This window comes from Pelobates fuscus, chromosome 4 (genome assembly GCF_036172605.1).
Source record: "Pelobates fuscus isolate aPelFus1 chromosome 4, aPelFus1.pri, whole genome shotgun sequence".
Lineage (NCBI taxonomy): Eukaryota > Metazoa > Chordata > Amphibia > Anura > Pelobatidae > Pelobates > Pelobates fuscus.
Window position 1 is genome coordinate 8,497,521 of NC_086320.1, and position 14,136 is coordinate 8,511,656.

General features: G+C 42.6%; 1 protein-coding gene across 3 annotated transcripts in view; it reads right to left on the minus strand.

The window, feature by feature from the left end:
* The window catches only part of LOC134608268 (cytochrome P450 2C6-like), a 110,534-nt gene that overhangs the window by 68,302 nt on the left and 28,096 nt on the right, over nt 1-14,136 (minus strand). For all 3 annotated transcript variants that reach the window (XM_063450958.1, XM_063450959.1, XM_063450960.1), the window contains 3 exons: nt 13,025-13,187; nt 10,272-10,418; nt 4,354-4,514 (listed from right to left, as the gene is read on the minus strand). In XM_063450958.1, coding sequence (XP_063307028.1) covers nt 4,354-4,514; nt 10,272-10,418; nt 13,025-13,187 — 471 coding nt within the window. The remainder of the gene's footprint in view (nt 1-4,353; nt 4,515-10,271; nt 10,419-13,024; nt 13,188-14,136) is intronic.

The following is a 14,136-nucleotide window of genomic DNA, read 5'->3' on the forward strand; positions in this document are numbered from 1 at the left end:
TTCGGGCATGCTTCAGAGCCGAATGCCCAAGACACCACTGTAGCGGTCTTTAGGTGTCGGTCGTGCCGGGACCCACGAAAAGGCATTGGAAAGGGTCTTCAAGCCACGCAAGACAAATTGCTGGATCTCCTTGACCTTATAGCAAAAATACTGTATTTTTCTGACCTGGCTCTCACCCAGGGTACACAAGTTGGTGAAACGCTTTCCGAGAATAGGCCCAACGTTCAATCTGCCTGCTAGTCAGTCAATGCCAATGCCGCACTTTGTGACATATGGCGCAAACCAGCACGGCTGAGAATTGACACAAAAATAGCTGGAATTAGGATCAAAAGAATGCAGGCCCCTGGCGAAAGGTCTTCTCTTCGGGGGAACCTTTCATTGCCGAATTGAAAAATCACGTCAACCTGTTTATTACCTTTGTGACGGTACCAACCTCGCCACTGGGCACTGGAGAAGCCGGGTTGCCCACCTGCTGCGTTTAGACTATGGCCCGGCATTTAAAACCTTTTATTTTCCCTGCAGAAAGGCTTATTCGTGCCTTTCTGCTGGGGCGTTTGGTAGATTCAATCTACCGAACAAAGTACCAAACGTGCCGACAACCGGGGACTTGCTTGTGCCGTCAATTGGCCTCCCAGAAGCTATGGTTAACCGCGGCTTAATTGAGGAGTGCTGGGTGGTCGAGGTTACACATAGTTAACACACGGTGGCGGCAGTCTGCAGCTCACGAACAGCCAGCGGTGTTCAGTGCCAAACTTATGGAACTGAAAATGGATACTTTTACTCACGAACACCGCTGAGCCACCAGCCTTCCTGCTTCTGCCTGCGGCTGTTTAACCGAACGCCGGTTTCTGCAGTATTTAACCATATGAATGCGGTTAACCCAGATAGCCATGCCAGGGAGCTGATTCGTGTAATAAAAGACTTTGGCTCCATGGCAATTGAACTGTATGTGTGTGGTCTGAGCGCCATTCAGTAATAGTGTGCACTCAGACCTAAGCTATCTGGAGATATGTTACATGTATATATTTCCTGTAATAATTGTAACATTGGATATTTTATTGTTCTGTAGTCACCACGTGGATAATGGCGTTTTGTCTCTGTCCTGGGAGATAATTGGATTACTTCCCAATTATCTCCAGGGTAGAGGGGAGGGAATTGTGATGCATTGTGGGATTGTTTTACCGCTGTGTGTCTGTACTTGGTACATGTCTGTCTTGTATCCCAGTCCTCCATCTGGTCCCCTAGGGGAGTGTCCACCAGGTGGGAGACCTGCATATATACTGGGCAGGTAGCCCTCAATAAACCAGATCACTGCTTGACCTTCAACACGGAGCCTTGTCTTGTTCTTGGGGGGGATTTACTGTATGCTTTTTCAGACTGATTGCCAGGAGTGTAAGCTGATTGTATTCTTTTCCTGTTCACCTGCTAGCAGTATTCATATGGTTCCAGTTCGGGAGTTTGGTGTTCTGCAGTAGCTGCCTGTGTCTCTGGAAGGGAATATCTACTAAACGGCTGTAAACCCCTTCTATGCCTGGGGGTGCCGTTACAAGCTTAAGTAAGGTGCAATCATCGCTCAAACAGGTTTTCTGTGCTCCACCAAATAGGGGTTTTGGGAGGTCTGGTCGGCAACGGAGCCGAGCCACCAGCCGCTTCTGGTCTACAGGATCCAGATCCTATCCTCCTTCATCCAACTTCTACCCGACCACTACACAGAGGTCCTTATACTACAGGGGCTCAGACAGAGCCAGAGGAACTAGAAACGGAGGTCATGGACATTTTCGCTATAGGAGAGTCCCATTTCTGGCCTACCTGTTTCCAACTGCACCACTGGCAACCGGTCTCTTTTCTTCGGTGCAATACGCACCGGACGGGAATGATTTCTTCAGCAACATATTTATAGTCCAGAAGAAATCAGGGGACGACCAACCGGTTACAAATCTCCAGAACATCAACAAATACGTAGTTTTCAGACATTTCAAAATGGAAGGGATAGATCTCCTTTAGGACCTCCTCCTCGAAAACGACTGGTTCACCCAACTGGATCTGAAACGCATGCCGGTTGCTTGGGACTGACAATGCTTTCTCCATTTCCTGTGGAGAGGATGATGAGCATGCCAGTTTACATGGCTGCCTTTCAGTCTCAGTTCGGCTCCGTGGTGTTTCACGAAGCTACTGAAACCGGTGATGGTTCACATTTTGTCCGCAGGCATGTACCTGAACGATTTGCTAATCTTCTGGGAATCCACATCCAGGCTATGATTGCAAATTAAATTTATCGTCCACTTTCTGGAATCCTTGGGTTTTGTAGTGAACAGACAGAAGTCAGCACTTCCCCCTCGCAGACAGTCCAGTTCCTCGGTTTTGGAATTGCCTCACTGAACTGTGTACTGCGCCTTCAAACCTCAAAGATTACATCCCTCCCTTCGTATCGACACAACTCCCCCTCTGGATGCTCGCCCGTATAGTGGATCTTCGGTCGTCCCCAATTCAGGCGATATTTCCAGGACCACTACATTACAGGGTGATGCAATGCCTGACAGCGAACGGCCTATGTTCCCGGGCAGTCCTACGACCGCTGGATACCACTTTCAACAGACGTGAGGACAGAGCTCCACTGGTGGCTCCTACACATGACAACCTGGCATGGCAAAGTGGTCTTTGGCTCCTCTCCGGATTTCCTAGTGGAATCGGATGCCAGCCTCTGGGGCTGGGGGGCTCACTTTATGGATTCCTCTACGGGGGACCTTGGCGGGATGAGGAGGCCAACCTACACATCGACTGCCTATAATTGGTTGCGAGGTCCTTCGCAATTCTCAGTCAGGCCAAAGACATGTCAAACTGCTACATCCTACTCTGCATGAACAAGGTTTTTCTGCGGTACAATATATCAATTGCCTAGGCAGAACCATGCTTTCCCTCCATTCTCCATGCTGGCGAGGGTACTCCGCCACACACAAATCCACAGGGCTTTCCTCCTCACAGCACCTCTCTGGCAGAGCCAAGCATGGTTTCTGGATCTATTGGAGAGGTCACAAGATCACCCAATTCTTCAGCCATCCTTCACTCTGCTTCGGATGGGACAGAGGGGATAACCTTAACCTCTCATCATAGATCAGAAATTAGAACTTGTGGCTTGGACTTTTTTTGGAGGATCCTGATCGGTCCTGGACCTATCACAAGTGGCTAAGGACCTCTTATGGGACTCATAGGCCCCAGCACCAGGAAATGCTACATCTCGGCATGGTCCTCTTTATGTCGCTGGTCTCTTTTTGTCGCATTCTCTTTCTCTCCTGAAGGAGTTTCCTTTGCTATTTCCCCTCGCACCAAGTCGGATTCCTCCTCTGTTTGTTATCAGTTTTTTTCCCTCAAAGAACTGCGGTTGTGCGTGGTAAGAGCTTTGATGCTTTATACAAACATCACAGTTCCACGACAGGATTCGGTGTCAGATCAACTTTTAATCTCGTATGTCAAGCCACATGGTTCGATGTCGACTACGACGTTGGCCAGATGGATCCACTGGCTCTTATCTCTAGCTGGCATTGAATCCTGTTTTGGTTCCCACTCTGTCAGAGGGACGGCAGCATCTCAGGCTCTCTCAGCGGGAGCGTCCCTATCAGACATCATGCATTGCGCGAATTGGACACGGGAGAGTACCTTACGCGTATACTACTTTCGCCGAGTTGCTCATGCTCCTTTCGCTCGTCTTAGTTACTAAAATTAAGATTATTAGTACACTACGTTAGAATAATCTACAATTTTGGGTGATTTGCAATTCATCTGAAATGAAAGAGACAAAGACAAAGAAGGAGAAGTAAAATAAGTAAATCTATATTTATGCATTTCATATACAATTATAGATTTTTTTTTTGCTCCTCCAGTTTTCCTATTAATTACTATCTCTCACTCGGTCAGAGTACCAAATTGAGCAAAAATTCTCCTATGCGTGCACTGCAAAAGATATACATACTATTTATACTATTAATATTGATGTTATGTATACATTTTACAGTACAATCATTTGGAGCACATACAATAGTTTCATTTGGCCAATGTTCTCACCATTTTAGTTCATCAGAGTCATTTTTCCCCCAAACTATTGTATGTGTGAAATTCACATGAACAGAAATGCCACATGATTGAAACTCATATCTCCCAAAACCATTGTTTCCCCTGTATGAATTAACTCAGACAAATTAAGTTCCTGGTCAGCAGGACCAGGTGTAAGAGGCTGAGGTAGATGAGGAAGTTGAAGGTAATGGCAGAGAGAATTAATCGTGTAAGTGCAGTAACTGATAGCATTTAGTAGTTCCAAACCGCTGGAAAAGCATGCTATATAGTTGGGTTATACTGTACCTGATGAATAGGTGAGAGCATGCTGCTAATGTGCTTCCGAACTGCAATTATAAGCTCATGCAATTTTGGGTCCTGGTAATCAAGCTTTTCCCCAAACAAAACGTAGCTGATGGCGCTGTTCACAGCAGATCCCAAGAGATTGATGGGGTTAAATGTTTTTCCTACAGAGACACAGAGAAAAAAAATAGCAAGACCTCAGATTACGTAATTGGGTATTATTCTAGCCTTGAACAAATAATCACAATTTTTATCAAAGACAGGAGACAAATTTTTGCTTTTCCTTCTTTACTAAAACCTCCAGGAACAAAGAATGTTAACATAACTTGCAGAAAACAACAAATCAGAAAAAAAAATGAATAAAACCGTAATATAAAAACACAGGCAGACCCTCCTCCTTCCTTTTTCTTTAATGAGGTTGAGCAGGAGAGCAGGAATTCCAAGCTGAGTAAATCAAGAATGATGTACAACCACACGAGAACCATGGAACCAGAAGAAGTCCCCATCGAACTGCAAAGTGAGAAAACCACGTAAAATAAACTGCTGAATTTCATACAATATCAAAACAATACAATACAGGATTAAACAGTCAGAAAAACTAAAAACAGGTAAATACCACAGGAGTAAACATGTAGACAAACAAAATCTAAACAGAGACCAACAAACAGAAATCACAAACCCCCATAAGATAAGAGAAAATCCAGGGAGGGAAGCAAAAACAAGCATGGTGTAAAATATTTGCCTCCTGTCTTTAATAAAATTTCGATTTTTCCACCAAGGCTAGAATCATTCCCAATTTTATGGCATGACAGAAAGACTTCATATTTTCTATTTTAATGCCCAGACATCAAGGCAGAAGAAACATGGACGAAAGTAAAAAACATTCAAAAGGTCAACTCCCTCGACCAGTCCAACATGAGAAGGATATCCGAATGGGAGCCAACAGAATCTAGAGCCGAAGCTGCGGTGCACCGAACTGAATGCACCCCGGAGGACCTATCCATGCCAGCAGAGACAAGGAGTCACGAAACCAAATGAGTAAACATAAGAGCAGAGACTGCTGGAAATGGGCATACTTAGGAGATCAGTAATCGACCGCAAGGAGAGGGTCAAAGAGTCCAGGTCACAGATGGGTAACTCTGAAGACAGTGAGACACACAGAGGTGTATCCAGGAAGTAAAGGTACAAAACTGACAACGCGTTAGACTTCATTCTACGGGTTAACAAAAAAGACAGTCAAGGGAGAAAGATTCCACGTCAAAAGTTTGAATGTCCAAAACTCAACAGAAAGACACAAGACAGAGGAGAAGAGCCAATTTAGCTGAAAGCTGGCAAAGAGACAAATAGCCATTATCCAGCTAGTCCTCAAGGAAACAAAGGATGACAAACATCCCAGAAGGAGTAGCGCCTTCATGGAGTCAGCAGGAGGCATGTCTACTATAGTCTTTACATAGATAGATAGATAGAAAGTTGCCCAAACATCCTCTTGCTGGGAGGTGCAGTGTTTCGAACTGCCAGCCTGGTATTCATCCAGGATGCCATAGTTATGGGTCCCAGAGAAGGCATCCTCATCCATACACCTGGTTGTGCCCAGCCTTGCCAGTTTGGCCGGCATGTTCCCCTTATCAGTGGCGGTGCTATGGCCTTTCCAAGGAAAAAAAAACAAAACTGTTTGTCAAACTGAATGCACAAGTCTATAGATTATAGTGTTTAGTCATTTTAATTCATTTCGATGATGTACAAGAAAATAGAAAATTTTATTCACACTCAATATTTTCATTTTCCAGATGTAGGCCATGGCAGTACTACAGATAGGTATAGCTCCTTCCACTCCTCGATTGGACAGGAACACCTAATTAAACAAACAAATCCCTCCTTTAAGTCCTCAGTTTTAGTCCCAAGCCACAAACAAAATAAAAGGCAGGATGCGATCGTAATGCTGCCATGGCCTATATCCTGGAAAAGAAAATATCGGTAAGTATGAATTACATTTTCTCTTTTCCCTGATATATCCATGGCAGCACTACAGATGGGTAATACCCAAGCTAAAGACATAAGGAAGGGAAACAAATTGAAACCAGCCAACATTTGGAAGAAAATAAACTATTATATAGCTAAAGAAAGAACACTTCTGCCAAAGGCAGAACTAGAAGCTCTGGCAAAATCCAACCAGTAATGAATAAATGTATTAAAGGACACCCGGTTTGCTGCAGAACAAATGCGGTCAGGAGAAATATTGGCTACAGCTGCCTAAAAGGAAGCCAGATCTCGTGGAGTGAGCATGAAGACCCAATGGGATAGACACTTCAGAAACCTGGTAAGCCTGGGAGATGGCCGATACAATCTTGTAAGGCCTATTGTTGAGGATAGGCTACCCAAAAGGCTCATGAACTCTCTGGCTGTGACTGACTTGACCACTATAAGATGGAGAACGTTGTGTTGGATGCTTAGAGTTCTTTCCATAGACAGGGAAACTAGCTCTGTTTGTGTCAAACCTTGCTTCTCGATAGATCATCTCGGATGGCGAAAGCTGACTTTTTGAGGTTTATGATCCATCCAAATTCCTGAAGCAGCTGAAGAACTGTCCTGGTGAGAAACAAGAAGATTATTGTTGTTTGAAAGAACCAGAATATATTTTAGCTAATGGAAAATGGAGATCACTTCTAGACGGATAAAAGCAATGAGAGATACCAATTTTTTTATTTTATTTTTTAAAAGGTTCTACTGCGAACTTCAGAAATGTTTGGTGAGTGAATGCAATCAGAACATGGAAGTAGGCATTTTGAAGGTCTAAAGATCTCATCCAGTTTCTGGAGAGATGACCTTTACAATGGAGCTGATTAATTCCATCTTGAATTTTCTCACAGATAATAGCTTGTTGAGCTTGTGAAGATCCACATCATTCTCCTGAATCCTTTGGAGTAAGAAAGAGTCTTGAATAATACCCCAAACTTTTTTTGGGGGGAATAGTGCAGATTACACCTTCTGCTGGGGGGGATGAAGTGACAGAGTGAAAAGCTTTTTCTGAACTTGTGGGATTCTGGTAGGAAGAAATCATGGATGAGGTATCGTGGCAAATTCCAGGAAATAACCAAAATTGAGTATTTTCAGAACCCATTTGTCTGAAATATACAGAGCCCAGACCTTGTAGAAATGTAGAAGTCTGGCTCCTACTCCCAAGGACTGGACTAATGCCCCATCAGAATTGCTTTCACAGAGCAGGCTTGCCCAAACTCCGGCCCTCCGGATGTTGCTGAACTACAATTCCCATGATTCTCAGCCTACCTGGGAGTTGTAGTTCAGCAACATCTGGAGGGCCGGAGTTTGGGGAAGCCTGGTCTACATGATCCACATGTGTCACAATTACCTCTTGAAGAGGAGAGGCCTCTCTTCCATGGCTGCATTCTGGAGAACTCTGCCAGTTCTGTAGCGCCTGATATCTTTATCGTAAAAGGACAGTCTTTTTGGAGGAAAAGATAGTTTAGGACAATGTTCTTGGGAAAGAAATGCTTTACATCCTTACACTGCCCTTTTTATGCAAATATCAAGATGTTTCCCAAAGAGCATATCCCCCTGAAAAGGCATTATTCAGGGGGATATGCTCTAGGGTTATTATTGACATTTATATAGCGCCAGCTTATGACTGACTATTTTATGGTTTTTACAGTCATAAAGGGGGAAATTTAACAGTAAGTGAGACAATTACTGTAGGAGCAATAGGTTCATAAGGACCCTGCTTGAAAGAGCTTACAATCTAGAGAAGGGGTCTTAAGCGCAGGCCCCTCGTGGATGTGTAAAAAACAAGGGGTATAGGCGCTCACTATATTATAAAAACAGGCTGCGGTATACAATACAAGGATCCCCAAAAACCTTGTGTGATGAATAAACGAAAATAAAGTGTGGCGTATACTGCGCCTTAAAATTCATACATACATAAACCTTCAAGGAAATGTAGTAAGACAAATAATAGTGCAATACAATATGATACGGTTTAAATGATATAAGTAGTCGCTATAAGAAAACCACTCACATATATTAGAGCTAATTAGAGCTCTGCTTATAGTGCATGGACGGTACACTCCCCGTCTAAGGATGTATGGTGGTTGAAATGTTGTTGGTCCTCCAGGTGCCAATGGTATATATAAGCGGTAGAAAGAACAAAAGAAACTCCAATGGTGCAGTAAGTACTGCTATATAAAATAGATGAAAAGAAGAAATGTACTTCCATTCTTTAGAGCAAGACTTGCTCTAGTTAAAACAGCATGGGTGGTATAATCCCCACCTAAGGATGTAGATGGTGTCAGGAATCAAGCCAAAAATAAGTAGTACTAGGAAAAAGTAACTATTTATTAAGAAGGATATATTAACAATAAAGTGAATACAAAATAAAAGAATAAGTCCCATTTGACGCGTTTCGCCCGTGAAAAAGCTTTTTGGTTTGGCAAGTCCTGCAGGGTTGTGTGCTGTGAGTCCTGGGTGTAGCGGTTTTCAATATTGTATGGGGCCCAGGCTATAAAGGAGATAATCTGGGGTTAGATAAGACTGATTGTGGGTGGGGAGGCATTGAAGTGTTAAAAACAAAATCAAGGAAAAAGCAGATGAAAGGGAATTTAAATTTAAGGATATGAGGGAATGGCATATATACACACACACACACACTTTATACACAGGGCCTCCATAAACAAAGTCTTGTGGCCGGTGAGAAGCAGTCTTATCACCACAGCCGTGGCTAGAGATGGGTTGGGAATAAAATATCAAGATACGCTTATGACATTACATTTTTTGTTTGTATTTTTATTTTATGTATATTTTGTAATATACATAAAGAGGTCATGAATAATACACGTATTATTAAATTATATATGTATAATATGCTAATCAGATGTTTTCATTAACTAATATATATATATATATATTTTTGTCTACTTTTTAGGCACTAGGCGGACTGTCTGAACACTCAGACAGTCTCATAGACGGCTTTGTGGCCACGTCCAGGGAGCCAGAAAGGACGCGGGGGGCTGCCTGTTTCGAGAGGCAATGGATCGCCGGTCCATGTAAGTAAATTGCGGCCAGGGAGCTTACAATTGTTAGGGCATACTATGCCGCCCTAACGGCGTTAAGGTGTTAATGAACTCAGGATCAGGAGTTATGTGCTGTTATGTATGGGTAAAAGTAACGTATTATTCCAGAACTAACAAATTGCGAACACACAGAAAAATCCAAAATGGAGACTGGAAATCAGAGGAAACCAGAGAACATAGCAACTAAAACGACAAGGGAGCAAGCCAGGCTTTCGAAGACACCATTATATTATATAAAGCTGAGCACAGTGTTCACACAGCCCACTAATTCTCCCAGTAGAAGGGACACTGAGTGACTTGGAAAACAGAACATGCTGGCTAATAAAGAAAATGGTTTTAAATGTAAACTACAAATAAATTAAAAAAATATTGTAAGTTTATTCACATTAATTTGTAGTTTAATTTGGTGTCTCCTGCTAGGTTGCATCCTTGCTACTGTTCGATGTGAGAGGGTAGTGGACACATGGAATAGCCTTCCAGCTGAAGTGGTAGAGGTTAACACAGTGAGGGAGTTTAAGCATGCGTGGGATAGGCATAATGCTATCCTAACTATAAGATAAGGCCAGGGACTAATGAAAGTATTTAGAAAAGTGGGCAGACTAGATGGGCCGAATGGTTCTTATGTGCCGTCACATACTATGTTTCTATAATGTTTAAGAAAAAAACTATATGAGCAGAGCAATAATACATAAAATAATCATTAATATGAGTGATAGTTACAGGTAAAAGCTGCACCCCAAATAGCACGACACTGTACCCTCTTACAGAGCGGTATATCTCTGTGTATATCCCACGTGTTAAATCAGCCCCATTAATAATTTTATAGAACAACCATCTCACCTCCAGTTTGGGATATGGCCGAAATCAGATCACGCAGCTCCACATGAATCTCGTCCTCCATGGTTTTTTTCCCCATACCGAAATTCCTCAGTGCACCTAACAAAAAGCGACGCATTTGGCGCCAGTGTTTGCACTCACTGCTGAACGCTAAGGAGAACGGGGGATTTAAAAAAAAAAAAGTCATCACAGAAATAAAAGCACCAAACAGCAAACAAACTGAATTCACAGTAAATCTCAAATTTAAGGACAAACAACACAATAAAAAGAGCTGTGCTTCCAGTCTGATTACTTTATTAGATTTGGAATTGACTTTGATTTCCCACTTTTGTGAATAGCCCGGTCTCAGTCCAGGTTTGGAAAGGTAACAAGATTAGCTGGCTCCTGAGAAGCAGAAACCACCCACTGGAGAGAATCTCATTTCTACATAAAGAACGAACTGGTGTTATTGGGATTGTTGTAGGACTGACTGCAAATTGTCCCTTAGTGTCTGGGATCCTGGGAGATATCAACCCCTGTGACCTACTCTAACCCAGACGATCTCCTGCTGCCTCTGGGCACTTACTGTCACGGCAAGGGTGCATAATTTATTATTACACTATGGAATATTGTCCTTTAATGCAATTTGTGTAGTACATTAAGGACCTGTTGGCCTGGCAGAGATGGTATTGTCAAGGTCAAAAGGGGTTACATCTATTGAAGCTGGGTCCCCCACAGAGGTCAGATGACAGAAGGGGTAGTGTGAATGGCATAAGAATGTGAAAAGGATTTTACCATATGGATGTGAATTAATCGATGCTCTGCAGGGTGTGAGATCCTACACTTTTAAAAGCCTGAATGTCTAGCTGGCTTCAGCCATTTGGCTGTACCTTTTAATTGATGAGCCTTGTTCCAGTATCATATGCAAAGGAAGGAAAAAACATTAATATTTACCCCACATAATAATAATTAAGCCTAATTTTTGTTATATTTGGAATGTGACAAGTGCCATTTTCTAAACAAGCCCAAACATGAGTGGGCTAACTTCACCATAGGGGAAGGAATTGTTATGTCCGCCATATTGGGTCGCAAGTACGGCATGAAACATCTCTATAGAATGGGAAAATAATAAATTCACAGATGCAATTATTATTTCTGTGGCAGGTACATAAGAAAAGATAGAGCCAGATGTTTGAATTTGGATTGATGGGGGTGGTCACCTAGTGTCTCTATAGATACGCCTTAACTCCACCGCTGGGTGAGGCGTGGTAATCCACATGGTATATCTCAAATGAGACTGAAGTGGCAGAGTACTTACTTGGAGCCAGAATCTGATTCTAAGTGAGTCACCAACGTTCCTAGCAGAGACCCCCTGCGGCAAAAGTATATATTTTGAAGAGCTGAGTAAGTGATTAGTGCACCGCGACATTTTGCTCATAATAAATATTCCTTTATTAAGTTTTGTCTGGTAAAAGAATCATGCTACCTGAAGAGATTAATTTGCCAAGGCACCCCATTTATAAATTGTCTTGGTGATGGCAGCGTTAAAATAGTAATAGTTATATTATTATGTTTAAGTGTGGGTGGTGTTAAGGGGGATTTTGTCATCATTTCCAGTCTAGTGCAGACAAATAGTGAACATTAACCCTTTCACCACCACAACTACGTCATGCACACCCTTGAAGTAGGGTGCGTTCGTGACACTTACTGTATTACAGACATTTATCCCTTTTTTTTATTACTCCAATTCGCAGCAGCCATAACCTCACAGATGCTGCAAAGGAAGGGCAAAATGATTATTTGGAGTTGCTGTTACCTCGTTCTAGGGGTACCTGCCAGTATTATGTTTCTGGATTACCCTTGGTATTACTTGGAAGAGTATAAGGCAGGGGTAGGCAGCTTTTGGCACTGCAGATATTCTCCCGTGATGCAGTGCCAGCATTATGGTTGTAAGACCATTATTAGAGATGTAGTCTGGAACACCCAGAGTGCCACTGTTTGCCTACCACTGATATAAGGTAGATAGGCTTTCTCTGTAACAGAAAAGGTGAGCTAAAGCGGATATCAGACCAAGCAGGGCCAATCACAAGCTAACTATATTCATGTTCTCAATGATTCTGTTTTGGCTTATTAAAGAGATGTACTTTTTCAAAAGGATTTACAATCAGATTAATCCTACCAATTATGGAATTCGGTCATAACAAACCAGCCTTTAAAGACCCCAACTCAAAATGGAATGTCCCTCTCCTTTAACGAACGTACGTCTGCATATAGCTGCAAATGCAAAATAAGCCAGATGTTTCATACTACCGCTGCTTCTTCGGGAACTAGATTGGGTTCCTTAATAGATTATAGATGTGGTCCTTCAGGGGATAAATCATTACTCTTTCAGTTTGAGTTTTACATACTGTATAGGTTCATGACAGGGTGGACAGGTCAGAGGAGGGCCAGTGATTAGAGTTCTTGGTGATGCTCAAAATGGGTGGGCATCTGGAAAAAGGGGCAGTCCACCTAGAAAAAGGGCATGCCTGCCCACTGAAAGGGCCAGGCTTGCCAGCCCCCAGGACCTTAATGCTGCTGAAACACTCTCTGCAGGGTCTTAGTGCCATGCACATGTAATGATGCGGTCAAGCTATTCGGCCCCATGTCCTGCATCTGAGGACACCAGGAAACTAAATCAGGAGGATGGCAGGATACCAATATTGTGACTGTTTGAGGGGGAGGGGGGCAGAGCTGGTTTTATTACATTGCAGATAGAAAATGTGTGTTATACTTACCGTATCCTTTGCTGTAAATGTCTATTGTTGGGTATTTGGGGCGCTGACTGAATTGATCACCATGATTCACCAGGGCATCCTTTACCACCTCGTACCCACAGAGAACCACAATGGGCTCTGTCATCCTCCATACAGTGAACACTGGGCCATATTTCTTACTGAGCTGCGAACAGGTCCATATAGAGAGAGCATGGTTATAAAGCTGCTATAGTAGTGGAGGCTTGTCTATAAATCACAAAAGCTGTACTTTATTAGCTTCACTGCAAACATATATAAAAATAATTATATAATAAATATTGTTTGAATAACCTGGAATTTTCATTATGAAATAAAATATTTGTGATAAGCGTGTTATAGATAACTTTTTTTTTATTCTTTATTTTTGTTGTGCGAGCATTACATCATACTTGATTAGCCACGACAGCCATATCAAGCTCCATTGTAACAGTTGAAAACATCAGTATGGCATTTAGAGTTACTGCACATTTTTTAAAATGAGAACATGAAAAAACTTAGTGTATAACAACAGCTCATTATCTTAAAAGCAGATTAGTTTCCGTGTGGACAGTGGCTTTCTTCCAGAGGCAAGGTACAGTGGTTAATACCGTACGCCAGTGGTATTGGGCCTAGTGAGCGTCCCTTGTGTGCCTTAAGGTGCGGCTTTTGCCTGGCCTGCTTTCTTTAGTTGGGACAGATGTACCTAAGCTGTTAAGGTGTGGGGAAACAACTTGAGTAGGCCAACTGGTGTGGTCAGTTACTGTGTATGTAGTGGGGACGAGAATATGGCCCAGATTTGCATAGGCTTGCAAGAGAAAAGAAAAACAATAAAAAGAAGGGAAACGTACCGAAACCTGGCGAGGAAACAAAACAAGTCAGTTTAAATAGAGGGTTTCAATGTGGTGTCTGTATGGCTTGAAAGCCAGCTCCGTGTAGTGAGGCTGAGATATGCTGGGAGCTGTTTGGAGCTGGGGGTTTAGGTAGTATATTGGAGCCAGTTGCCCGGGTTATTCCCGGTGTCTATAGTGGGTGCCCATGAGCCCTTTGAATATGTAATCGAAACGTATTAAACATGTTAGATAGGTAGGGAAGGTAAATAATAACATATGAAACAT